This window comes from Perissodus microlepis, chromosome 18 (genome assembly GCF_051167445.1).
Source record: "Perissodus microlepis isolate ML-2025 ecotype Zambia chromosome 18, ASM5116744v1, whole genome shotgun sequence".
NCBI classification, from domain to species: Eukaryota; Metazoa; Chordata; class Actinopteri; order Cichliformes; family Cichlidae; genus Perissodus; species Perissodus microlepis.
Genome location: NC_140478.1, coordinates 29,843,962 through 29,863,764, shown reverse-complemented (window position 1 = coordinate 29,863,764; position 19,803 = coordinate 29,843,962). Strand labels below are relative to the sequence as shown.

Sequence of the window (19,803 nt, the reverse complement as noted above, 5' to 3'; positions counted from 1 at the left end):
CAGCAGTAAGCAAAACTGAACACAATGCACATGAGATGAGGTACAGTCAAAATGAAACAGGAAGTAGCACAAACACAACAAACACTGAAACACGTGACAGACTGGGGAGACAAAAGACAAAACACAAAGAGAAGAACATAGGAACAGATCAGGAAGACAGAACACAGAGACATGACTGAGACTGGGGAGAGAGAGAGACACAGAGTTGTAAATAAACAACAAAAGACAGAACGAGAAGCTTCTGGATTTATACAGTACAGGCCAACAACTAGACTTACTTAAACAAGGGCTTGGATTATAGAGATGTTTAAATATTGTCTGTGGATGACTCTGTAGCATGTTGTTTAAGTGAACTTTAATATAGACCTGTGCGTAGTTAAAATCTGTAAAAATAAATAAATAAATAAAATAATAAATAATAATAACACTAAGAGTATTAAAAAGTGAATAAAACAACATTTTTTACATTAATAAATAAATAGAAACCGACAAGCTAAATTAAGTCATTGCATTTGATAACGTGAATAAATAAAACTAAACAAATACGGAACATTTTCAAATAGGAACTAAACTGAAAAGCAAAGTCACTCTGCAAATGAACTGAACTGGAAAAAAGCTTAAAACTAAATTATAATTATGATAATAACCAAGAAAACTGTAATTATTTTGATATGGAAAGCACTTTGTGTGTAGTTATGCAGTAACAGTCGCCAGGGGGACCACTCTGTCCGCGCTCAGCTGTTGGTCCAGCTGCATACTACATCTCCCAGAGTCCTTCGCGGGAGTTTATTTTAATGCAGCTACTCCGTCCTGTCCGAGCAGACAAGGAGGAAACAGATGAGCTGTCCGCTCTACTGGGGTTGATCTCTCCCCGCTGAAGTCATCTGGATGACAGCATATTAAAAAAACACCCGAAACAGCGAGTTTTAGAGGTAAGTTGTAGGAGGTCGAATTTAAAAACCGGGTTTTAGTAAACGAATTTAAGCTAACAAAATGGCTAGCTAGCTTTCAAAGGAACCGCTCGGGTTTGCTATGGCTTCGTGCAGATGTACCGTGAGTGTTTGTTTCGTTTTATTTCACCTCGTTCATTTAGTTATTTTCTGGTTTAATGGCATATATTTGTGCTAAATGCCCCGGCGCCGTGTTGCTGCGGGTTTTGTTGGTCTCATTTCCGCCTCTTTAGGCAGGTGTTTGCGGTGCGCTTTCGGTCTCTGATCGGGAATTTTAAGTTGTCAAACAGGCGCAGGTGACTCCCTGTGACGGTCAAAGTAGCAGCAGCATCTGGACTCGTGGTTCTGAAGAAGCATTAACACGGAACAGACCTCATTTTAGACGCGTTTTAACTACTAAAATAAAATCAGGCCTTGAGAGCATGACATGAGTTTAGATCATTGGTGTGAAACTCATTTTGGTTCATAGACACCAATCTGACCTTAAGTGGAACAGGCCCATAAAACTAACGCGTAATAAATATGTTAATAAATAAATCGAAATTCTCCCATCATCATTCTTTGGTAGGAAGTCATAAATAGGAGTTAAATTCAGACTCACACAGGCTCACCTCTGCACGACTGGCTTCTCCTGTAACCCTGCATGTTTCTAAGGTTTGTTTTCTTTCTTTTTTTGTTGTTGTTCTTGTGCTTTTTGTCCTCGGGTGAGGTTTGAAGTGTCTGTGTGGTGCAGCTGGTCTGGTCTGTCCAGGCTGCACCACACAGACACTTCCAATCACCACACATCAAAGTACAAAGCGTATGACGTCATCACATTCTGTGTAAGTCATATTTAGGAGTTAAATTCATTGTTCATCATACTCAAGATATCTTTCTGTTATCTTGATTAACTTATCCCAACATTGTCAATCAGGCTAAGTGATCACATGACGCTAGTTATCAACTCTATAAGGTAAACCAGGGTTTTCCATTTTAGCTACTAGCCTGTTTACATGAAAGGGGTGGCGTTGGGGGCATCTGACCAATCACATACAGAGCAGCAGAACAGCTGACTTTACAAAGAAAGATAAAACTATAAACATGAAAAGGTTAAACACTTGTATTAATAAAGTTCAAATAGGAACTAAAAGTTCTTTTGCTGAGCTCTGTTGATGTTTACCAGTCTGGGAGAAAATACAAGCATAAATACAAAAATGGCCGTGGATATACTGGGAAAAGCATGTCGAATGATGAGCAGTGATACAGGAGACCAAGAGGAATTGCTCAGATAAGATTAAATGCTTTCATGGACGAGGACATGCTAGGAACAAGCGTTGCAGACAAAAGAAAAAAACGAGATTAATGTTTATAGAGGAATTCAAAATGTTGTGAAATTGTTCTGCAGACAAATGGGAAAAGTCAAAGAATGAAGTTGAATTTAAGAATCTAAACTAGACTAGACTACTATCAATGGAAAGATCCTCCCACTTTCCATGGCACAGCAGTCCAAAGGGATCTTTCAGGTACTTGTTGTAAAGCAGTTTTCCAGAGAACTGATTGGTAGCTAAGTGGTGATTTCATACTTGTTGATCCGTAATCTCAAACACAACCTGCTCTGTAGCAGGTTTGCTCTACAGTTTAAGTCACTATGGTGATATACTCCAGTAAGACGTGAGCTACCTTCATAGTACCTCTGTATTCATACCTGTGTGTTTCTTTGGCATTACAAGTGGACAAGTCCCTGTGACCCCCCCCAAATCAGAACATTGGGTACTTGAGTTTAGCTAACCTGCTCCAGAGATGATGGGGATGATGCTGATGGTGATTTGATAATCTGAGAACAGAAACCGGTCAAAAGTTCATCAGGGAACCACAGTAGTATATCTTTCAACAGCCTGCAAGGAAGCGTGGATGATCTAATCAACGATGTGTCTCTCTGTTGAGTGTAAACATGAAACATATGTGCACTGCTAAGTTTAGAGTGCTTGTAGATATGTTTTAAAATGCAGCTGCAGTGCATTTTAAAACCTTAAGGAAGCTGTTATTGATATGGTGTAGATTAGCCAATAGATTTCTTTTCTTTTTTTACCTGATGGACACAATGCAGTGTAGTAGCCCTGCCCCTCGTTATGGTTTGTTCTTCATCATTCACTCACTGTGCGTCGACATGCTGGATGTCTCCACAAACAGTTCTCTGCATGCAGAGGCAGTTTTTCTTCATTTGGAGCTTTGTGGGAGCTGAGTTCTGTTTACAGAGATGTTAATGGTCCTGTATGTGACCTGTCAGATTTTATTTATTAAACAGACCACCTTGCAGTGTAACTTCCACGTTAGCTGAGGTTTGTTTTATTATTTGTTTTTGCTTGTTTTTTATTATTCTTGCTGATGATTTGTATTATCTAAATTTAAGGTTCATTCATATCAGTTTGCTTATTTAATTTAAATACAGTTTTGTTTTTTTTTTTGCCTTTATCTTTGTCTCCATAACTGATAGTCTCTTATATCAGATTCTGCTCATAAGGTTACTTTAACATTTGAGGCCACGTTATGATTGGTTTAGGTGGCAGCACAAGCAGCTTCACTTGCATAAAATATAGATATTTTTTAAATAACATCTGAAGTAATTTAATGAGGAATGAGTCATCCAGTTCAGCTCTGGTATTATGATAATATAATATGTGCTTCAGTCTTAAACAAGCACAGAATTTAATGAGCTGCTTCTTCCCGACTCCCTGATTTCTGCACAGCTGGATTATTGTACCAAAGAAACTGTTTCTGTAATATTTCTGTGAAATATAGTAATCCACTAAAACCCAGTGAGTGTTGGTTAGCTAAGATTTGTTTTTGTTCTTGATGGAATCGAAACACTCAGAAACGTCATTAATATTCGCTTGTCCTGCTGCAGACTTTTCTATCCAATCTAACAGTGAGAGCGAGCATGTGGTGCCCCACCCACTGGCTACAGGCCACATATTTCTGCAGATAAAGGCACCACCGTATTTGCCTTTATTCCGATGAAATGTCCTCTAAAGGACGCCCACACAATTGATGAGAAGTCAGAGACCAGATGCCGATATTGTAATTCCATTAGAAAAAAGGCTGCACTTAAGTAGGGAAGATATGTGTAGGGTTTTTAAGGCCATTGCAGTCCCAAATGGAGGCAGATGGGGTATGTGAAGTTCAATATCTGTGGGCTGAGCACCCTGATACCACAACTCAAGATTTCTGTTTCTGCGTTATCAAAGGTAGCCGGTCAGAATATTCTGGAAAATCCTTCATAATTGATCAGAATTTGCCAAATAGACTTAACATGGTGTTAAGTCTGTCACATCATTTATGAAAGTCAAAGGTTAAAGTGTGATTTTCATCAAGAAGAACTTGAAAAGAGAAACTACATGACTATGACTTGACATTAGGCACAGACAGGAATGCTCAAGCGGTATTAGCTGTTTGAAGGTACATTAGGAAAATGTTGAACGTAATGCACAACAAGCACCTTATTTCCTCCACAGAAGGTTGATAATTAACCTTTAACCTCCGTCACTGTGATATGTGAATACTTCTGCTACTTTACGAACTATTGTAATCATAAAACACTTTTAAAATCTGTATACTCCAATGATTTAAAAACAATAATACAGCAAACATTTAAAACAAATCTCATGACCAAGGGCGCTGCTGGCTTCAGGACCATGCAATAATCCATGTGTGGTTTGTATTTGTATTATAATACAGTCTGTGAGAAAGCCTTTTGTTATATTATTGAGAATATTGATCAACTAATTGTGATGGTGATGGTGCTCATCCGTCTTTTATCAGTCACTGCATTTTAACACAGTTTGCTCACCGTACATTCCAGTTTCTGGTCGCTGAAACCAGTCAGACCTGAGCTCCTGGGGGCCTCCCTCAGGTGAATGTTGTTTTTTAAACTTCGTGCCGCTTACGAAACTTCCCCAGCAGAACAATTGGTTTCAGGTTTATTCCTGTAAAGAGTTTGTAGTTGTTTTTTTGTTTTTTTTTTTAAATATTGGACACATAATCGGGAAAACACAAAAGGAAAACATTTGTCTTCTTTCTTTTTCATTTTCCCACCACTAGTTTATTACATCACAGCTTAAAACACTGATTCCAGTATTCAACTAGTTATACATCATTTCCATCCCTTCTTCTTACTGTGTTGAGCCATCAGAGATGCTTCATATTTCCATGTTTTACAGGATTGTCTGCCTAGAGTCTGTCGTCATTGTCTTTTAAATAGTAGTTTTGACTTTTCATGTAAATGTCAGGATAGGCAGCATCTTCTTTAACTAGTTCAAGCTGCCAAAATAAATCCAGAGTTAAATTTTAATCCTTATAAAAGGCTGAAAATAATTGTTCTGAATCCAAAACAGTTAGATGTAGTTTGTTAATTTCCCTCGTTTTGTTATTACCCTAGAGTAGCTTTGGTGTATCTTTTCTCTCTCAGTTAATATTTATTATAAACATCCATCATAACAGCATATATGCAATTACTGGCCACTTTGTTAGGTACACCTTGTTTATAGCAGGTATGACCCCTGTTGCTGACAGAACTGCGTCATGAAGTCATGTTCATTAATTGTTGACTTGAATCTGCCGTTCCACCTCATCCCAAAGATGCTCTATTGGAGTACAGTGAACTCATCTTCATGTTCAAGAAACCAGTTTGAGATGATTTGAGCTGGAAGCAGCCATCAAAAAATGGGTACAGTGTGGTTATAAAGTGATAGACATGGTCAGCATTAGCTGGGCTGTGGTGGTTAAACAATGCTAAGCTGGTACTAATTGGCTCAAAGTATGCCTAGAAAATATTCTCCACACTCTCACACCGCTATCAGCAACTTGAAATGTTAATACAAGGCAAGATGTTCATTCTTTTATGTCGTTTACACCAAATTCTAACCCTACCATTTGAATGTCACAGCAGTCATCAGACCAGCAACATCTTTTCAGTCTTCCGCTGTGTCCAGCTTTGGCAAGCCTGTTCAAACTGCTGCCTCAGTATTTGTTGCTCTAACTGCGGGAATTGGCACCAGCCTTGGTGTCTTTCAGAGGAACTGCTCCTGTTAGTTGTTTGCACTTCCATTCTGGATTAATTTTTCAGACCTGGAGGTTACTACTTGTAAATACGTTGGAGTCTCATACACATATTTAAATGAAAACTTGTTAGTTAACAGATTTGAAGCAGTGGAAATTGTAACCACTCAAAGACATTTAGAACAGCGACAGGTCCCCAGCTCTAATCTGTTTCTTTGTTTTGTAAGCTGGTGCAGACCCAGGACGTGCTGGAGACATTACATCTCACGGCGGGGCTGAGCACCCTGATACCACACCTTCACTTTGGAAGAGGTGGAGTAGGTGGCTGGGGAGAGGGTGGTGCTGGGATCCCATATGTTTAAATAAAATGTCATTTAAAATTGCTTTGACTGCTGGCCCTTGCAACTCAGACGCTAATATATATGTGGATTTATTTATTTATTTTTTTTGTTGTTGTTGTTGTTGTTGTTGTTCCTGAGTAATTAAGCTCCGGTCTGACGCATTAGACTTCCAAGGGAAGCTGCAGCCGTCAGGGAGTGCCATTGCCATATGGGAGGTGTAATTTGGCTGCAATAATGTTTAAGTAGGGCAGTCTGTGTGAAAACAACATCCACATAAAAAACAGGATCCATTGCAGCGTGGCAAATGTAATTGGTTTTAATGTTGGTGCTAGCTGATTTATGTGGAAAATACTGGGTAAAGTTCAGGTTTGAATGACAGTCAATGTCCCGTATACTTTCTGGGTTTTTTTTTTTTTTTTTGACTGGCATTTTGTAAAGTTGAACAAGTAAATGAAAAGTATGTTAAGGATTAATAAAACAGTTGGAATAACTGCAAATGCTGAAATAATGTAATGATGCAACTGCTAGGAAGTTGAGGGTTAAATCGTTTTAGACACCATCTGCGGTGTAACTGTAATAGCTCTCTGGCATGTGAGAAGGAAGCGCCAAATGGTGAACGATATTAGTTTCAGGTGCACAGTACATACGATTGTGCTGAAGATACGTCCCATTACAAAGTGACTGAATGGTTCTTTTAACAGATTTATTTTTCAGGTAATTAACAGTCATTTAAACCTGACTAAAGCCCTAAAATAGATGCATTTTGTGAACCAAAAAGACTAATTCATGTAAAACATGAAAGTCACAAGACTGTGAAACCACATCACCAGAGAAAACCTGCTGGGACCAGACTGTACAAATCACGTTTCCATCCTGCCTTTTTTTTCTGTGTATCAGAGCAGCTGATAGTTAAAGCAAAAGCACAACTGGTTTCAGTTCCTTAAAACAAAGACAGTGTAAACAGTGTTTAATGGTATGAGGTCCAAAAGTCATTGAAGCTAGATGATAACGGAAATCTTTTTCTGGGTCATGTGACAGTGATTTTTACAGGGTTTTTTTTTTAGTAGAAAAGTCCAATTTAAGCTCAGTTATAAGTGAAAGAGCAATTTGAAGCTGACATCCGACACCTCAGATGTTGCACTAGACTGTGGTGGTGACGGGATAACTGAGCCAGAAGGTGAACGTTTTGATTTACTAGTCGATCTGCATTCCAGATCTATATATGGTTGGTTTTGTGCATGACTAGTGGTTTGAATTAGATTTTGGGGGGGGTTTGTGTTGTACTTGTTTTTTTGTTTTGTTTTTGTTTTGTTTAGCTCTGCTCTCAGAAACCAGAAACATAAACACTCTTAGCACTGCAAAGCCCAAAGATCTCTAAAAGCTTTGTATTATGAACAAATCGTTATAAAATCTAACTCAACAATGTAAATCCACAGCCTGATGGAGCTTATTCTGCTTTACTATGTTGTTCAAAAAAAAAAGCAGACGATTGTCAGAATTTTTATTATGTCTACAAAGACTTAGATGCTTTAGAAAATCGCTGAGGTTTACTCCCTGAGAGGAGATTGCCATTTCTTTACCTTCTTCATCTTCTTTTCTACAGATGCAGTGATGCTTTTAACCTCCACACAGTGACTCCACATCACCAACACCAGCCTCGCTTCCAGCTCCAATGATCTTCCACCTCTGACGCTTTCCTAAAATTGACCAGTAGGTGGGGCCAGCCCTGCCCAGGTGGGGTGGCCAGCGATGGAAGGCCGACGTGGTGGAGGCAGCAGCAGCGGTAGCTACTCACAGATCCCTGTCAGAACAGGCATGGGGTCTGTCAACTCCCCGGCCGTTTCTGTGAGATTGGAGGCGTACGACATCGGAGAGAAGAAATGCATCTCGGATGTGAGGAGGACTTTCTGCCTCTTTGTCACCTTTGACCTCTTGTTCATCACCATGCTCTGGATCATAGAACTCAATGTAAGTCTGTGTTTGTAGTGGCTGTGACAGCAGTTTTGTTTTTTTATTAGATATCTGTAGTAATAAAGTTTTTACAGCAATGTAAAACCACACGAGATTAAGATATATCACCAGACAGTGAGCCTTTTTGACTGAGTCAGCCTACTCGGGAGAAATTTATTGGATGCATCTGCTGTCTTCTATGTATTTTGCTCAAGAAAAAACTAAAACTGAAGATGATTTTATTATTTCCCAGAGATTAAAGGGTTATTTAAAAGTAAAGTTAAACAAGGTCAGGAAAGATAAAACGCTAGTATTGAAGTTTTTAAAAAACTCCAAAGTAGGTGAAGCCGTTAAAAGGCCAGGCTCAGAGCCTTTGGTTTTGCTTTTTTGTGGAAAAACATTTATTGTTCTTTTAGAGCAGGGGTGTCAAACTCAAATACACAGTGGGCCAAAATTCAAAACTGGAACAAAGTCGCGGGCTAACGTTAATATTTATTGAAATATATTTATTCCTCCAGATATAAGAATGAATCTTTTCTTATGGACTCAAACACGTTTTGCTGAAAAACTGAATATGGAACAAGCAAAGCTTAATACTAAACAATATATATATTAGCTGTATAATACCAGTAGGCCAGCTCTGATAGTAATTTGGTATGTATTCGCGGGCCAAATGTAAGTAGGCTGCGGGCCAAATTTGGCCCGCGGGCCAGAGTTTGACACCTATGTTTTAGAGCATTTCGAGTTGTTTCTTTCAGCTTGTGGTGGACTTTCGGATTGACAGTATCATTCCTATCTGCTTTTACTTTTGTGCCTGATCGGTACGATTAACAGCAGTCAGCTTGACGCACAACTGAACTGAATAACAAAAATAAACACACCGTAGATTTCTGATGCACTGAATCACTTTGGAGGAAAAATGAGTTTCCTCTGCTGACTGACAGTTATTGTTTGTTGAGCTCAGTTGTATGAAAGTTCAGAGGAACTCATGAGTAGCCACCGATTTGTACACAACTGATAGCAAAGTGTGGAATATGGCATTACATGTGAACAAAGGTTTAAAGCTGGTGAAGAATGCACGTTCCTTATCTGTACAGACTTTTTCTTAACTAAACTATCAAGTGGTTTAGTTGGTATCGTGGTTTACAGTGGTTCGCCTACCAGGTGAAAGATCCCAGAAGGAGACGCTTATCCCATTGGGTTTGGTTCAGGAAAGGCATCTACCTGCTGTGGTGACTTCTTGTGACAAGGGAGAAGTAATACCATTACTTCTTCCTGTTCACAATTTTTATCTTTGTAACAACAAATCATTGAGTAATAAAACCAGCTGCCTTTTCAGTGAGTCTCTCATCCAGTGGTGGTTGAGCTCCAAATCCACCGTCTTACACATCAGTTTGCGGCAGCTATCCTCGTTCTGCTCTTGGTGAGCTTCATATAGAGGTACAGAAGCCAGTTCTTGACATGGTGCAGGTTCTGCAGATGGACTCTGTTGAGGGCTTCAGTCCAGTTAGGTGGAGTGTTAGAAAGCTAACTAACTTTATCAAATTACATCCATGCTTTGTTTTAAAAGGAAAGAATTTCTTGTCTTTAACATCCCAAACGGCAGTGTTGTTAACCCATCCAGATAAAAACAAAAACAAAAGACATACATCTGTTTGTTTCTATTCTTTTATCATGGTGGCAGTTTAGGAGGAGCTCTTGCAGGAACTTTTCTGGTTTTTAGTTACTGAAATGCTGCAGTATGTGCAGGGTGCCGATCTTTGTTTTTTCTGCTTTGAACCGTGATCTCAGGGTCTGCTGATTTAAACTAATGGAGAATTTACAGGCTCGTGCTGCAGTATTGAAGTGTCCAGCATGTTGGAACAGTGTTTGTGTCCTCCAGGACTCTGAACTGTTTACAGTATTTGACTGAAAGTTTTAATTTATTCTGAACACGTTTATCTTCTTAGATGACAGCAATCATTAATTAAGCCGAGTGGACTCTGTCTCTCTCCTTTTTGAAGATGTTACTCAGCGTTGTTGCTTTTTCTGTAAATGTCACATCTGAAAAAAGCCGGAAGGAACATTTAGTAAAAAATGTTACTAAAATGCCATCACGATAAGAGATGGATAAAGTCAGCAGAATTATCAAACGTATTCCTGTAAGGGTGCATTTAGATACCACAAACAAACAGAGTTTATGAACTACAGAAAAAAAGTTTTTTAATCTTGTGCATACATTAATACGGTTCCTGCTCAGTTTGCCTGTTTACATGTTTTACTATTTTATCTTATTTGACTTGTTAAAAACAGGTCTGTTAACCATTAATCGGGAGGAAGCAGTTACATTATTGTCAGTCGTCCTCAGTCATGATAGGTTACTGTGTTTTATCGCTCTGGAACTGTAAAATGCCAGCAGTTGTGCACCGAGAAACAACGTTTACAGTTGGAGTGAATTGTGTCAAGGTCGAGCAGAAGCAGGACAGCCTGCATGCTGGACGAGTGGATCGAGGTCATGCAGCTGATTGAGGAAGTGATTTGACTGCGGCACACATTCCCAGAATGCTCCATTTGACCTCGGGCACTAAAATAACTGTCCACGAGAGACGGAGTTGTTCTCTTTTGTGTAACTAGAAGAGCACCCTGCAAATGCACTGCAAACCTGCTCACTTTCAAAATGGAGAACGTTTCATCATCCATGACTTTAATCCTGAGCAGTTTTTACTCAACAATTTGATGACTTTTTTATTTTTTTGTGAAGAAGTTTCCTTCCTTCCTCTCAGCTGTAACACTGAACACTTTGGCTATTACGTTACTCTGTTTTGACTAGCTGCTATGGGACTGATTGGAGGAGTAGTGCTGAGTGTTAATTCAGTTCAGTTTTTTTTATATATCGTTAGTAAAGTGGCCTCAAGGTGCTTTATAATTATGAGATAAAGACCCAACAGTATTGGAGAGAAAACCCCAACATTCAGACAGGGTTCATACCTTTACTGCCTTTAATACCTTTGCTATGAAAAGATACATTTTTTTGCAATTTCTGCCTCAAAAACACATTTGGACACTGTGATGAAGGTGACGCACCCTGCTAAGTATAGGCTAAGTATAGGTGTGTCAGCATTACTAATGGGTGCAAATTGAAATCTTTTGCTACATATGATCATGTTGAGGGGTTTTATATAAATCTTTTGTTTTTAACAGTGTTTTTGATTTAATAATGTTTCAAAATAAAATAACAGAAATGGTCAGTAACAACAAAAAATCTTTATGTAGCAGAAAATAAGTAGAATAGCTCCATGTTAATACCAGTATTATGCTCATAATTACAATACTAACTTATTTTATACAAACCACATCTGAGACGTCTTGGTTGTGCAATGACTGACACATTATTATAGTAAGTATATGCTTCTTTTTTCTTGCCTAATGTTGATGAAGCAGTTATGTCATTAAATCATAGGACTCCAAAATAATCCTGTTACTACAGGATTATTTAGGTAATCAATCATTTTTCTATCCTGATTGTTTCTTCTCAAATATGAGGCGTGCATTAGTATGTAGGCTGGATTTAAGTTGGAGCTGCCAGCCAACCAAAGACAACTCAGGATGTCGATGTTGTATTTTTGCTGGCAGTTTGTTGATTTAAAAAAATCAGCCTTCAACATAAGAGCACTGCAGTTGGAATTTAATGGTGTTTATACACCACTCTGCATTTAATCATTAGTTATTATTAATCTCTGGCCTCTGATTAATCTTCCCTCTGATGGTCAGGAGCAGCTTCTTTGTGTACAAGCGCCGTAAAAGAAGTTCTAGAAAGAATCTCAGGATACAGACTTTCTGAATATGTTGCAGATCGTGTTGTTGTTGGAGAGCTAAATTCCAGAGCTGAGTTTAGCCACTGACTTCAGCAGTGTGGCACTTTCTGTCTAACAATTCATTCCACTCATGCCGATGATGCCACTGCAGCTGATCACGAAACTGAGTAAACTAGCAAGCAAGACCTGTACTTTGTGTTTTCAGTCCAAGTTCCTGCTCTTTCATTTAGTTTGCTTCTGTGTTTATCACAGAGGGGAGTCGAGTTCACAGCCCTCTAACACAAAAAGCTGAAATCCTCCAGTCTCATTTAATGTACCTAGTTTTTCAAACATCTATTTAGGATGATAATAAAAATATACATTATCATCTCATATAAATCGAAATATTAATTATAGCACAGTGACGAAGACCAGTATAAGAAGTAATGGTTCTGAAGGGAAATCTTGATCCCAGCTTTGTGTGCAACTAGCTGCACTCTTTAGTCAGTAAAGTGAATTATTTCATATTTCAATTCATATTTACCAACATACAAAGGTTTTTAGCTGTTGAGTCTAAGATGTTGTAGCGGGGACTGACAGATCGCATTTCTTTATCACTTTGATCTAGAAAAAGAGCAGCTGTGTGAGTAGATTGCCAGAGTAAAGCAGCTGATAACCGTTTGACCCAAGAGATGCAAAACCACACTCGTCTGTGCTGAGCATGGTTTGCATCTCTCGGGTCAAATGGTTATCGGCTGCTTTACTCTGACAGTGCTAACCTTAGCCACACTGAGCTAATCTGAAACTGTGTGAGAGAGATTCATTTCAGAGACATTTGAAACAAAAGGAAGTTCATTTTTCACCCACACAGTATTTCTGTGGTAATTTTTCACATTTGATTGAGCTCAGTTTTGAATTTTGTTGTTTAGGTGACAGCACATTATTCACTGTTAGGTCTGTACAAGCTGACGCTGACAGCTTTTAGCTTTAACTGTAAATGAAGCAAAAGTCCTTTTTTTTGTCAATTTAATGTTAATACTCACGACTTCGTCTGAGTTGTAGCTTCTCACAGTTGCTAAACAACCTTACTCGAGGTATATTTGCAGAACCTCACAAACACATTTAAACCATTTTATCAGTGCTTAAAACCACAATATCTTTAAACGTTATCTTTCTAACCTCATGTTGCTGTTTCTTAATTTTGCAAAAATGACAGACTCGCACTGCTTCTCAGAGTGATGCACAGAAACATCAGTTCACGGCAAAGATTCACAGACACAACTGCAGCACAGGGATTTTCCAGTTATACATATTGTTAGCTAATTCAGGTCAGAGTGTACCAACACCAACGATGGATGGAAACAATCTGAGAGGAAGACGAGGAAGAACAAAACCAGGAACACGAGTTTTAGGTGAAATTTGAGCAGCTGTTCTGGATTTATACATGAAATGATTAGAAACTTGAAGTGTGAGACTCTTTGTGTCTTTCTTTCAGATATTTCTGAAACAAGAATAACATTTCCTTTATTTATAGTTCCTGTAAGTTACTCTTCTTGATCTATCTCGTCCTCCTCCTCTGCCTCTCGGATGATTTCCATCCGTTGCCGGTGGGGGTGGAAGATTTTCAGCTGCTGTGCTTAGGAAATGATGCGAGTGCTGCAGATCTGTAAGCTTAACCTCTGCATCCTGTGGTTAACGTCATGCATCTTGCGGTGACTCATTGTGCAAAATGTGTTATTGAGCGAGGGAGAGCCCATTATTTAAAAAAAAAAAAAAAAAAAAAAAGGCATCAAAGGAGATCTGCAAATAGAGTCTAAAAAGGTGAAAGCTGTAAATGAGAGCAGGATTGTTTCAGTGACTGAAAATGATGCAGTTGCGTTTCATTTTTGGAAGAGGAACTGTAAAAAATGCCAGAAAGTAAAAATCTGTTGAGGTCATCAAAAGCAAAGGTGAAGCTGAGGTCTGCAAACTGTCTGCCGCTGCATTTTTCATGTCCTTTTTTAATACATGCAGATATGAGTGCTGTTTTATTGAAGTGAGACTTTAAATATAGCACCAACACCCTCAGATTTCCTGTTGGTTCTAGAGAACTGATGCACTGCTGATGTTGTCAAGCCAGCTCTCAGTTTAAGGCATAAAATCAAGAGGAAGTCACCGAGCGAGGTCCTTTATGACCCAAGATAGCGCTGTGCAATATGATGAAATATATCGATGACGAAATGAAAAAAACTATCGTTTCAAATTGTACGCTATCGTTTGTTTCGTGGTTTCCAAAATAAGCTGTTTACGGCAACGTTTTTCCATCGGGGCGCAGAGAATACCAGCATGGCCAGTGAATATGAGGCAGAACCAGGTAGCTCCAAACAGAAGGACTAGTCAAAACAAAACGAGGACCTTATTCCTAATGAGGGCCGGCCCCTGTAGCATGGACATGATTTGGTTATGAAAAGTCTGACACGGACCAGAAAACTCTACTATGCAAATTATGCCGCAAACCGGTTCCCACCACAGACTCAAACACAACAAACCTCTTCTACCACCTACGCAAGAATCACGTGAAAGGTTGTTGACAGAGTTTACAGATGAGAAGCAAAAAAGAGCCGTCAGGTGCTCAAAATAAACCTTAGACTCAAACGTTAGAACAGGCTTTTCCTCGCAGCACGCCGTGTAATAAATACAAAGAACATGGTGGCCGTTACATATAGTTTCATGCACCGGTCAAAACACTCGGCTCCAGGTACACGACACCCAGCTGAAAACACTTCACACAAGTCGGGTTGCCCAAGATTCATAGAGTTTACATAAAAAGCCCTTTTTTGTCATATACATCGTTATCAGGATGAGAAATGTCTTACATGAGGATATGAGATTTTGGTCATCGCACAGCCCTAACCCCAAATGTTTATTTGAATCCTACAACTTCTCATGTTTTTTGTGTTGTATTAAAACTTATGATTGTTATTTTAGATGGAATAAACTTACAAAAAATATTCCTCTAGTAACAAAAAATATAACTGCCTCACTCAGGTCATTTTAGCCTCAGTTGTGTCAGGGTTAACTTTAACATTCAGAGTATTTGTCATGATGAGCTGTTTGTGTTTGTCAGGTTAACGGCGGCATTCAGAATCGGCTGGAACAAGAAGTCCTGCACTACGACTACCACGCCTCCTTCTTCGACATCTTTGTAAGGTTCTTTCTTTTGCTTTAAATGATCAACTTTATATCATTTATTTTATGTGGGGGTTTTTTTCACTATTTTTTTCCTTCCTTTTTGTTTCTCTCCTCCTTCTGTGCCACCTTCACCTTCCTCCCCTCCCTCAGCTGCTGGCAGTTTTCAGGTTTGCCGTCCTCATCCTGGCCTACGCTGTCTGCAAGCTTCGTCACTGGTGGGCCATCGCGGTAGGTTTTAAGGCTGTACGCCACAACAGTGTTTCTGTAATTGCGCCAGCAGAGGGCGCTGCCCAGCAAGAGCTCACATTGTTGGGTGCACAGTGAAGTGTCTGGCAGGAGGATGCACTAATTCTTGTTTCTGTGCATTAAATATGTCATCAGGGGGCATCAGTGTTTGTTACAGGGTGATTCTGTGATTTTCCATTTCACGTCATTATATTCAGTATATTTAGAGAGTTAAAGACCATTAACATGAGGATGTTTTCAGGTAAAAGGGGTTCTGTTTAAAATATTAGCAAAAATAAGAGCATGAGCATTTCTGATGTTTTCTGTCTTTGTGCAGATCACCACTGCAGTCAGCTGTGCTTTCCTGATTGCTAAAGTCATTTTGTCGAAGGTAAGAAAAAGCTTTACAATTCCTAACTGTCTGCACTCCTACACACACACACACACACACACACACACACACCTTAACAGCACCTCAGAAAACAGGGTGGTACTTAAAGCTTTGATCTAAGAAACCTGACAACATCTAATATTTTCATTATTTGTAACAAAAATGTTGCACTGACTTTAGTTTTTTACTTCTAATAATATCTTTATTTATTTTAGTATTGGTGTCAATGTCCACACACAAAAACCTCTTAGAGGACAGTTTGTTGTTGGAGTTAATTTTCCTCTGCAGTCTTTGCTCCATATTCCCCGATGGCGATGCATACATGAGGATTTAAGGAAGTGAAGCAAACTATCTCCTTCCTGTACAGGAAAACCTGTAATTGCTGCTGCTTAACAATAATAAATATTTGTTTTTGCACCTTCTAAATTTTAAATGGTCAGATTTTGTATGCTTTGTGTAGAATTACGTATTCATATTGGGACGTGTGTGTTTCTTGTGTAGCTGCTGAGTCAGGGGGCCTTTGGGTACCTGCTGCCCATCATCTCCTTCGTTCTGGCCTGGATAGAAACGTGGCTGCTCGACTTCAAGGTCCTGCCTCAGGAGATCGAAGACGAAAACAGTGAGTCTCAATTGAGCTAATAATAAAAAAGGCACCTTCATTACTGTTGCAGTACTGCTGCTGTCGCTGCTGTGATCTCTGTCAACAGATCGTTTACCTTACAGGTTCCTTTTAAAACCTTCCTTTAAGTTAGCAAAAGAATGTGAAAAAACAAGTACTATGACTCAAGAGCCTCTGAGTGGAGAATGAAAAAGAAACAAGAAAACGATAAAGAGCAGCAGCAGACGCTCTGGTGAAACACTGCCACCTGTTGGTGAACATTCAAAGCTACATACTGAGTAATTTTATTCAGTTGTTTTATTTCAAATAAAAGATCATGGGATAAGAAGTTAATATTATAATTATTTATTATAATGTTAGAGTAAAAAGCGTAATGCATCAGCTTCCTGTTGCTATTTCACAGGTAGTTTACCTGTAATTATTAATAATTATATGCCATGAACAACATCTGCAAATGTGTTTACTCACCTGATAAATGAAAGTTATTTCACCACTGTTATGTTATTTTAACCTCATTGATGTCCTGCTGATGCAGTTATTCCTGCTTCCTTCATCCTGCTGTGTTTCAGGACATCGGTCCATCATAGATACAAGTAGGGCTCCTCTCCTGGGTCCAGGTCCTTTATCTGATGGGCAGTTCTACTCTCCGCCAGAGTCTTTGGCAGGTCTGTTTCCTCCCACTGACATCAGACAAACCCAAACACACCCGACACACTCGCTTCAGCTGTCGCTCCTTCAGACTGCTCAGTCTGATGATTCTGACTCTTCATTCCCATTTAAATGAGCGTACAGACACAAAATATGAAGATATACAGTTCATTTTATTGTCATTATTATTATTGTTAGAGTTTTTAGATTTCCAGCTTTGCACTTCACACCCAGAAATGAGTGGCGTAGCTCCTTCAGTATTTGTTTCACTGCACAGTGAAAGGAGCTTTTTCATCTGCAGACATCTTATTGCTTAGAAAATAATTCAATTACTCAGCTGCCTCTGCAGTGAGCCTTCCATACAATGGGTGGGCCCATCCTTTGCAGACACAGACACTCTCCAGAGCAGAAGCAGAGCTGCAGTCGATAACACAAAATACAAAAATAATTCCCGTTTCTGTAAAATGTGAAGAATTAAAAGTGAAGGTTTATTCTCACACCAGACTCCTGCAGCTGCTTTGAACCTGCAGCCTCCTGCAGACGGATTAAGACAAGCGCGCCTCAGTTGTTTCACACAGGTCAATAAACAAGAAAATTTAAAAATGATGAAACCTGACAAGACAGGAATTGTCAGGCTGGTTATCAGTGGCTGAATTTTCAAAATAAGAGCGAAGGGCATCATCTGCCATTAAGCAGTTGTAGATGCCATTAATGTCTTTAAGGATAATACATTTAGTTGGCATGAATACCTGAGCCGTCCGGGTTCAGAGGGGTCGTCTTCTAATCTGAAGGTTGGCAGTTAAAATCCTGGCTCCACCGTTCTTTTATCATCCTAAATTTTCTGTGGTGTTTCTATAAAAACGCTGACCGATTTCCCTTTCGTGCTCAGACTCTGACGAGGAGCTGGATGATAAACACGAACCTGAAAAAGGGCTCATTACACAAGTGACTTAACAGGTAAGAATACGTAATGACAGACGTCAGTCAGGATTCGTATCCACAGTATTAGTCTGATGTGCTGTTTTATTTCTCCACAGGATCGCCGATCCTGAACATGGAGGGATTTTTGGGTCCTCCAGCGTTGTGCTACTGAGGGGAAAACTTCTGCCTTACACCTTCAGCCATTTTAGTTTGTATTTGTTCATATCCACAAATGCAGCTCACGTTCTGATATCAGCCTTCTGCACGTACACCGCGACCGGGAAAGTGCCACTTAAAAGTTTCAGTGTCATGAACTCTGGTTACTGTATGAGTTTTGTTTCTCCACCTTTAAGGAACTCGAGACCTTACAAGAGATTTATCAGAAATAAATCATTACATCCTTATCAGTATCCATCCATAATTCAAAACATTACATTCATTTTAAAACTTAAAAAAATATATATACACTTTCAATTAAAAAACAGAGTGTTAATGTCTTATTTCCAGCATAATGTTTACTTATAATTCTGTGATCATTTTCTTATGCTTCGGTTGTGTCACTGCAAAGGAAAATAAGCTCATGGATGCCACAGAAAGGATTGTTCAGCCAGTATTGAGCCTGCAGACCAGACTGTAGCAGAAAGAGAAAGTCAAACTCTTAGAGATGTTTATGATTACTTCAATGTCTTAAAAATGTGCATGAAAGAATATTAAGGTAACATATAGAGATGTGAACGATACTGTTTGTTTTGAAACGAGTGAAGGATTGTGTGTTAAAGAAAACGAGCCATAAACGTGCAGCATGTACACTCGGAGATTTGGGTTTAGTGCACTGAACAGAAGGGACGCTGCTCTCGAAAGCTGCTGTGACGGGCGGGGAAACGTTCTAATGGAAATGTACATATCTTCATGCATGCTTTGCAAGCTCAGTGGATGTTTATTCTTTTTTTTCTTTTTTAAAGAAAAGCCCGTCTGTATAACAGAATCATTAAAATGTTAAAGGTTATGTGGTTTTGTTTAATTGTTTATGTCAAACGTCGACCTTAAAGAGATCAACAGAATAAGAACTTAGACGTAAATTAGCCTTATGAATAAATAAAATGTGAAAATATCAGTTTGTTTCAGGTAATGTCAGCTGTTTATTAAAAAAAATATTCCTTTAAAAAAACTTTTTCATCTCTATTTTTCTTAAGCCAAATTACTAGTCTTAATTAAGGTGAACAGACTCTGAATGGGGGACTTTTATTTTAATTGTGTGTAATATATTAATTACATTTATTGAATTAAATAAAGATTAACCCTTATTTTTAAAGAAGACATGCTACTGAATACATGGACTGTAGATAAAAGATGGAGGTGACCTTTTACTAGAGTTATTAGTTTCGAATTTTCTAGTTTTTATTTTTCATTCCATTTTGACTTTTTAAGGTCAGTTTAGTGTCAGTTAGTCTCCAGAGTGAATTTTCTTCTTTCAGTTTAGTTTTTAGTAGTTTCAGTTTCTTTTAGGCTTTTAAATTATTATTGTTATATGGAGGCCAAATGTCAGAGGGAACATTTATGAAAATCAGTAGAGAGATCACTAAAAATAAAGATTTACCCCCTATTTTTAGTTTAGTTTTCCAAGTTCAATGTCTTGAAATGTTTTATTTTTATCTCAGTTTGGGTTTAGATTAGATTAAATTTTTGGGGGTTTTGTTTGTTTGTTTTTTGCTAAGCAAGCATTGTCAACATGCTCCATCCATAAAATACAGCTCAACCTTTGTTTAATTTAATGCATTTT

At 38.7% G+C, this 19,803-nt stretch overlaps 1 protein-coding gene across 1 annotated transcript; it reads left to right on the top strand.

Annotated features, from left to right (window-relative positions):
- Positions 1 to 771: 771 nt before the first annotated feature.
- LOC146368146 (STARD3 N-terminal-like protein) lies at positions 772 to 19,029 on the top strand. Its single transcript, XM_084913726.1, has 9 exons — positions 772 to 932; positions 7,929 to 8,293; positions 15,155 to 15,232; positions 15,370 to 15,447; positions 15,782 to 15,835; positions 16,337 to 16,454; positions 17,024 to 17,119; positions 17,992 to 18,059; positions 18,140 to 19,029. Exons 2-8 carry the CDS (start codon positions 8,075 to 8,077, stop codon positions 18,054 to 18,056), a joined length of 708 nt encoding a protein of 235 aa, XP_084769852.1. The 5' UTR covers positions 772 to 932; positions 7,929 to 8,074; the 3' UTR covers positions 18,057 to 18,059; positions 18,140 to 19,029.
- The last annotated feature ends 774 nt before the right edge of the window (positions 19,030 to 19,803 follow it).

Excerpts from the sequence above, each read along its gene's own strand:
- LOC146368146 (XM_084913726.1), top strand. The coding sequence starts at position 8,075 with ATGGAAGGCCGACGTGGTGGAGGCAGCAGCAGCGGTAGCTACTCACAG. Across the intron at positions 8,294-15,154 it reads TCTGGATCATAGAACTCAAT|GTTAACGGCGGCATTCAGAA; the intron begins GTAAGTCTGTGT and ends TGTGTTTGTCAG. Across the intron at positions 15,233-15,369 it reads CCTCCTTCTTCGACATCTTT|CTGCTGGCAGTTTTCAGGTT; the intron begins GTAAGGTTCTTT and ends CCCCTCCCTCAG.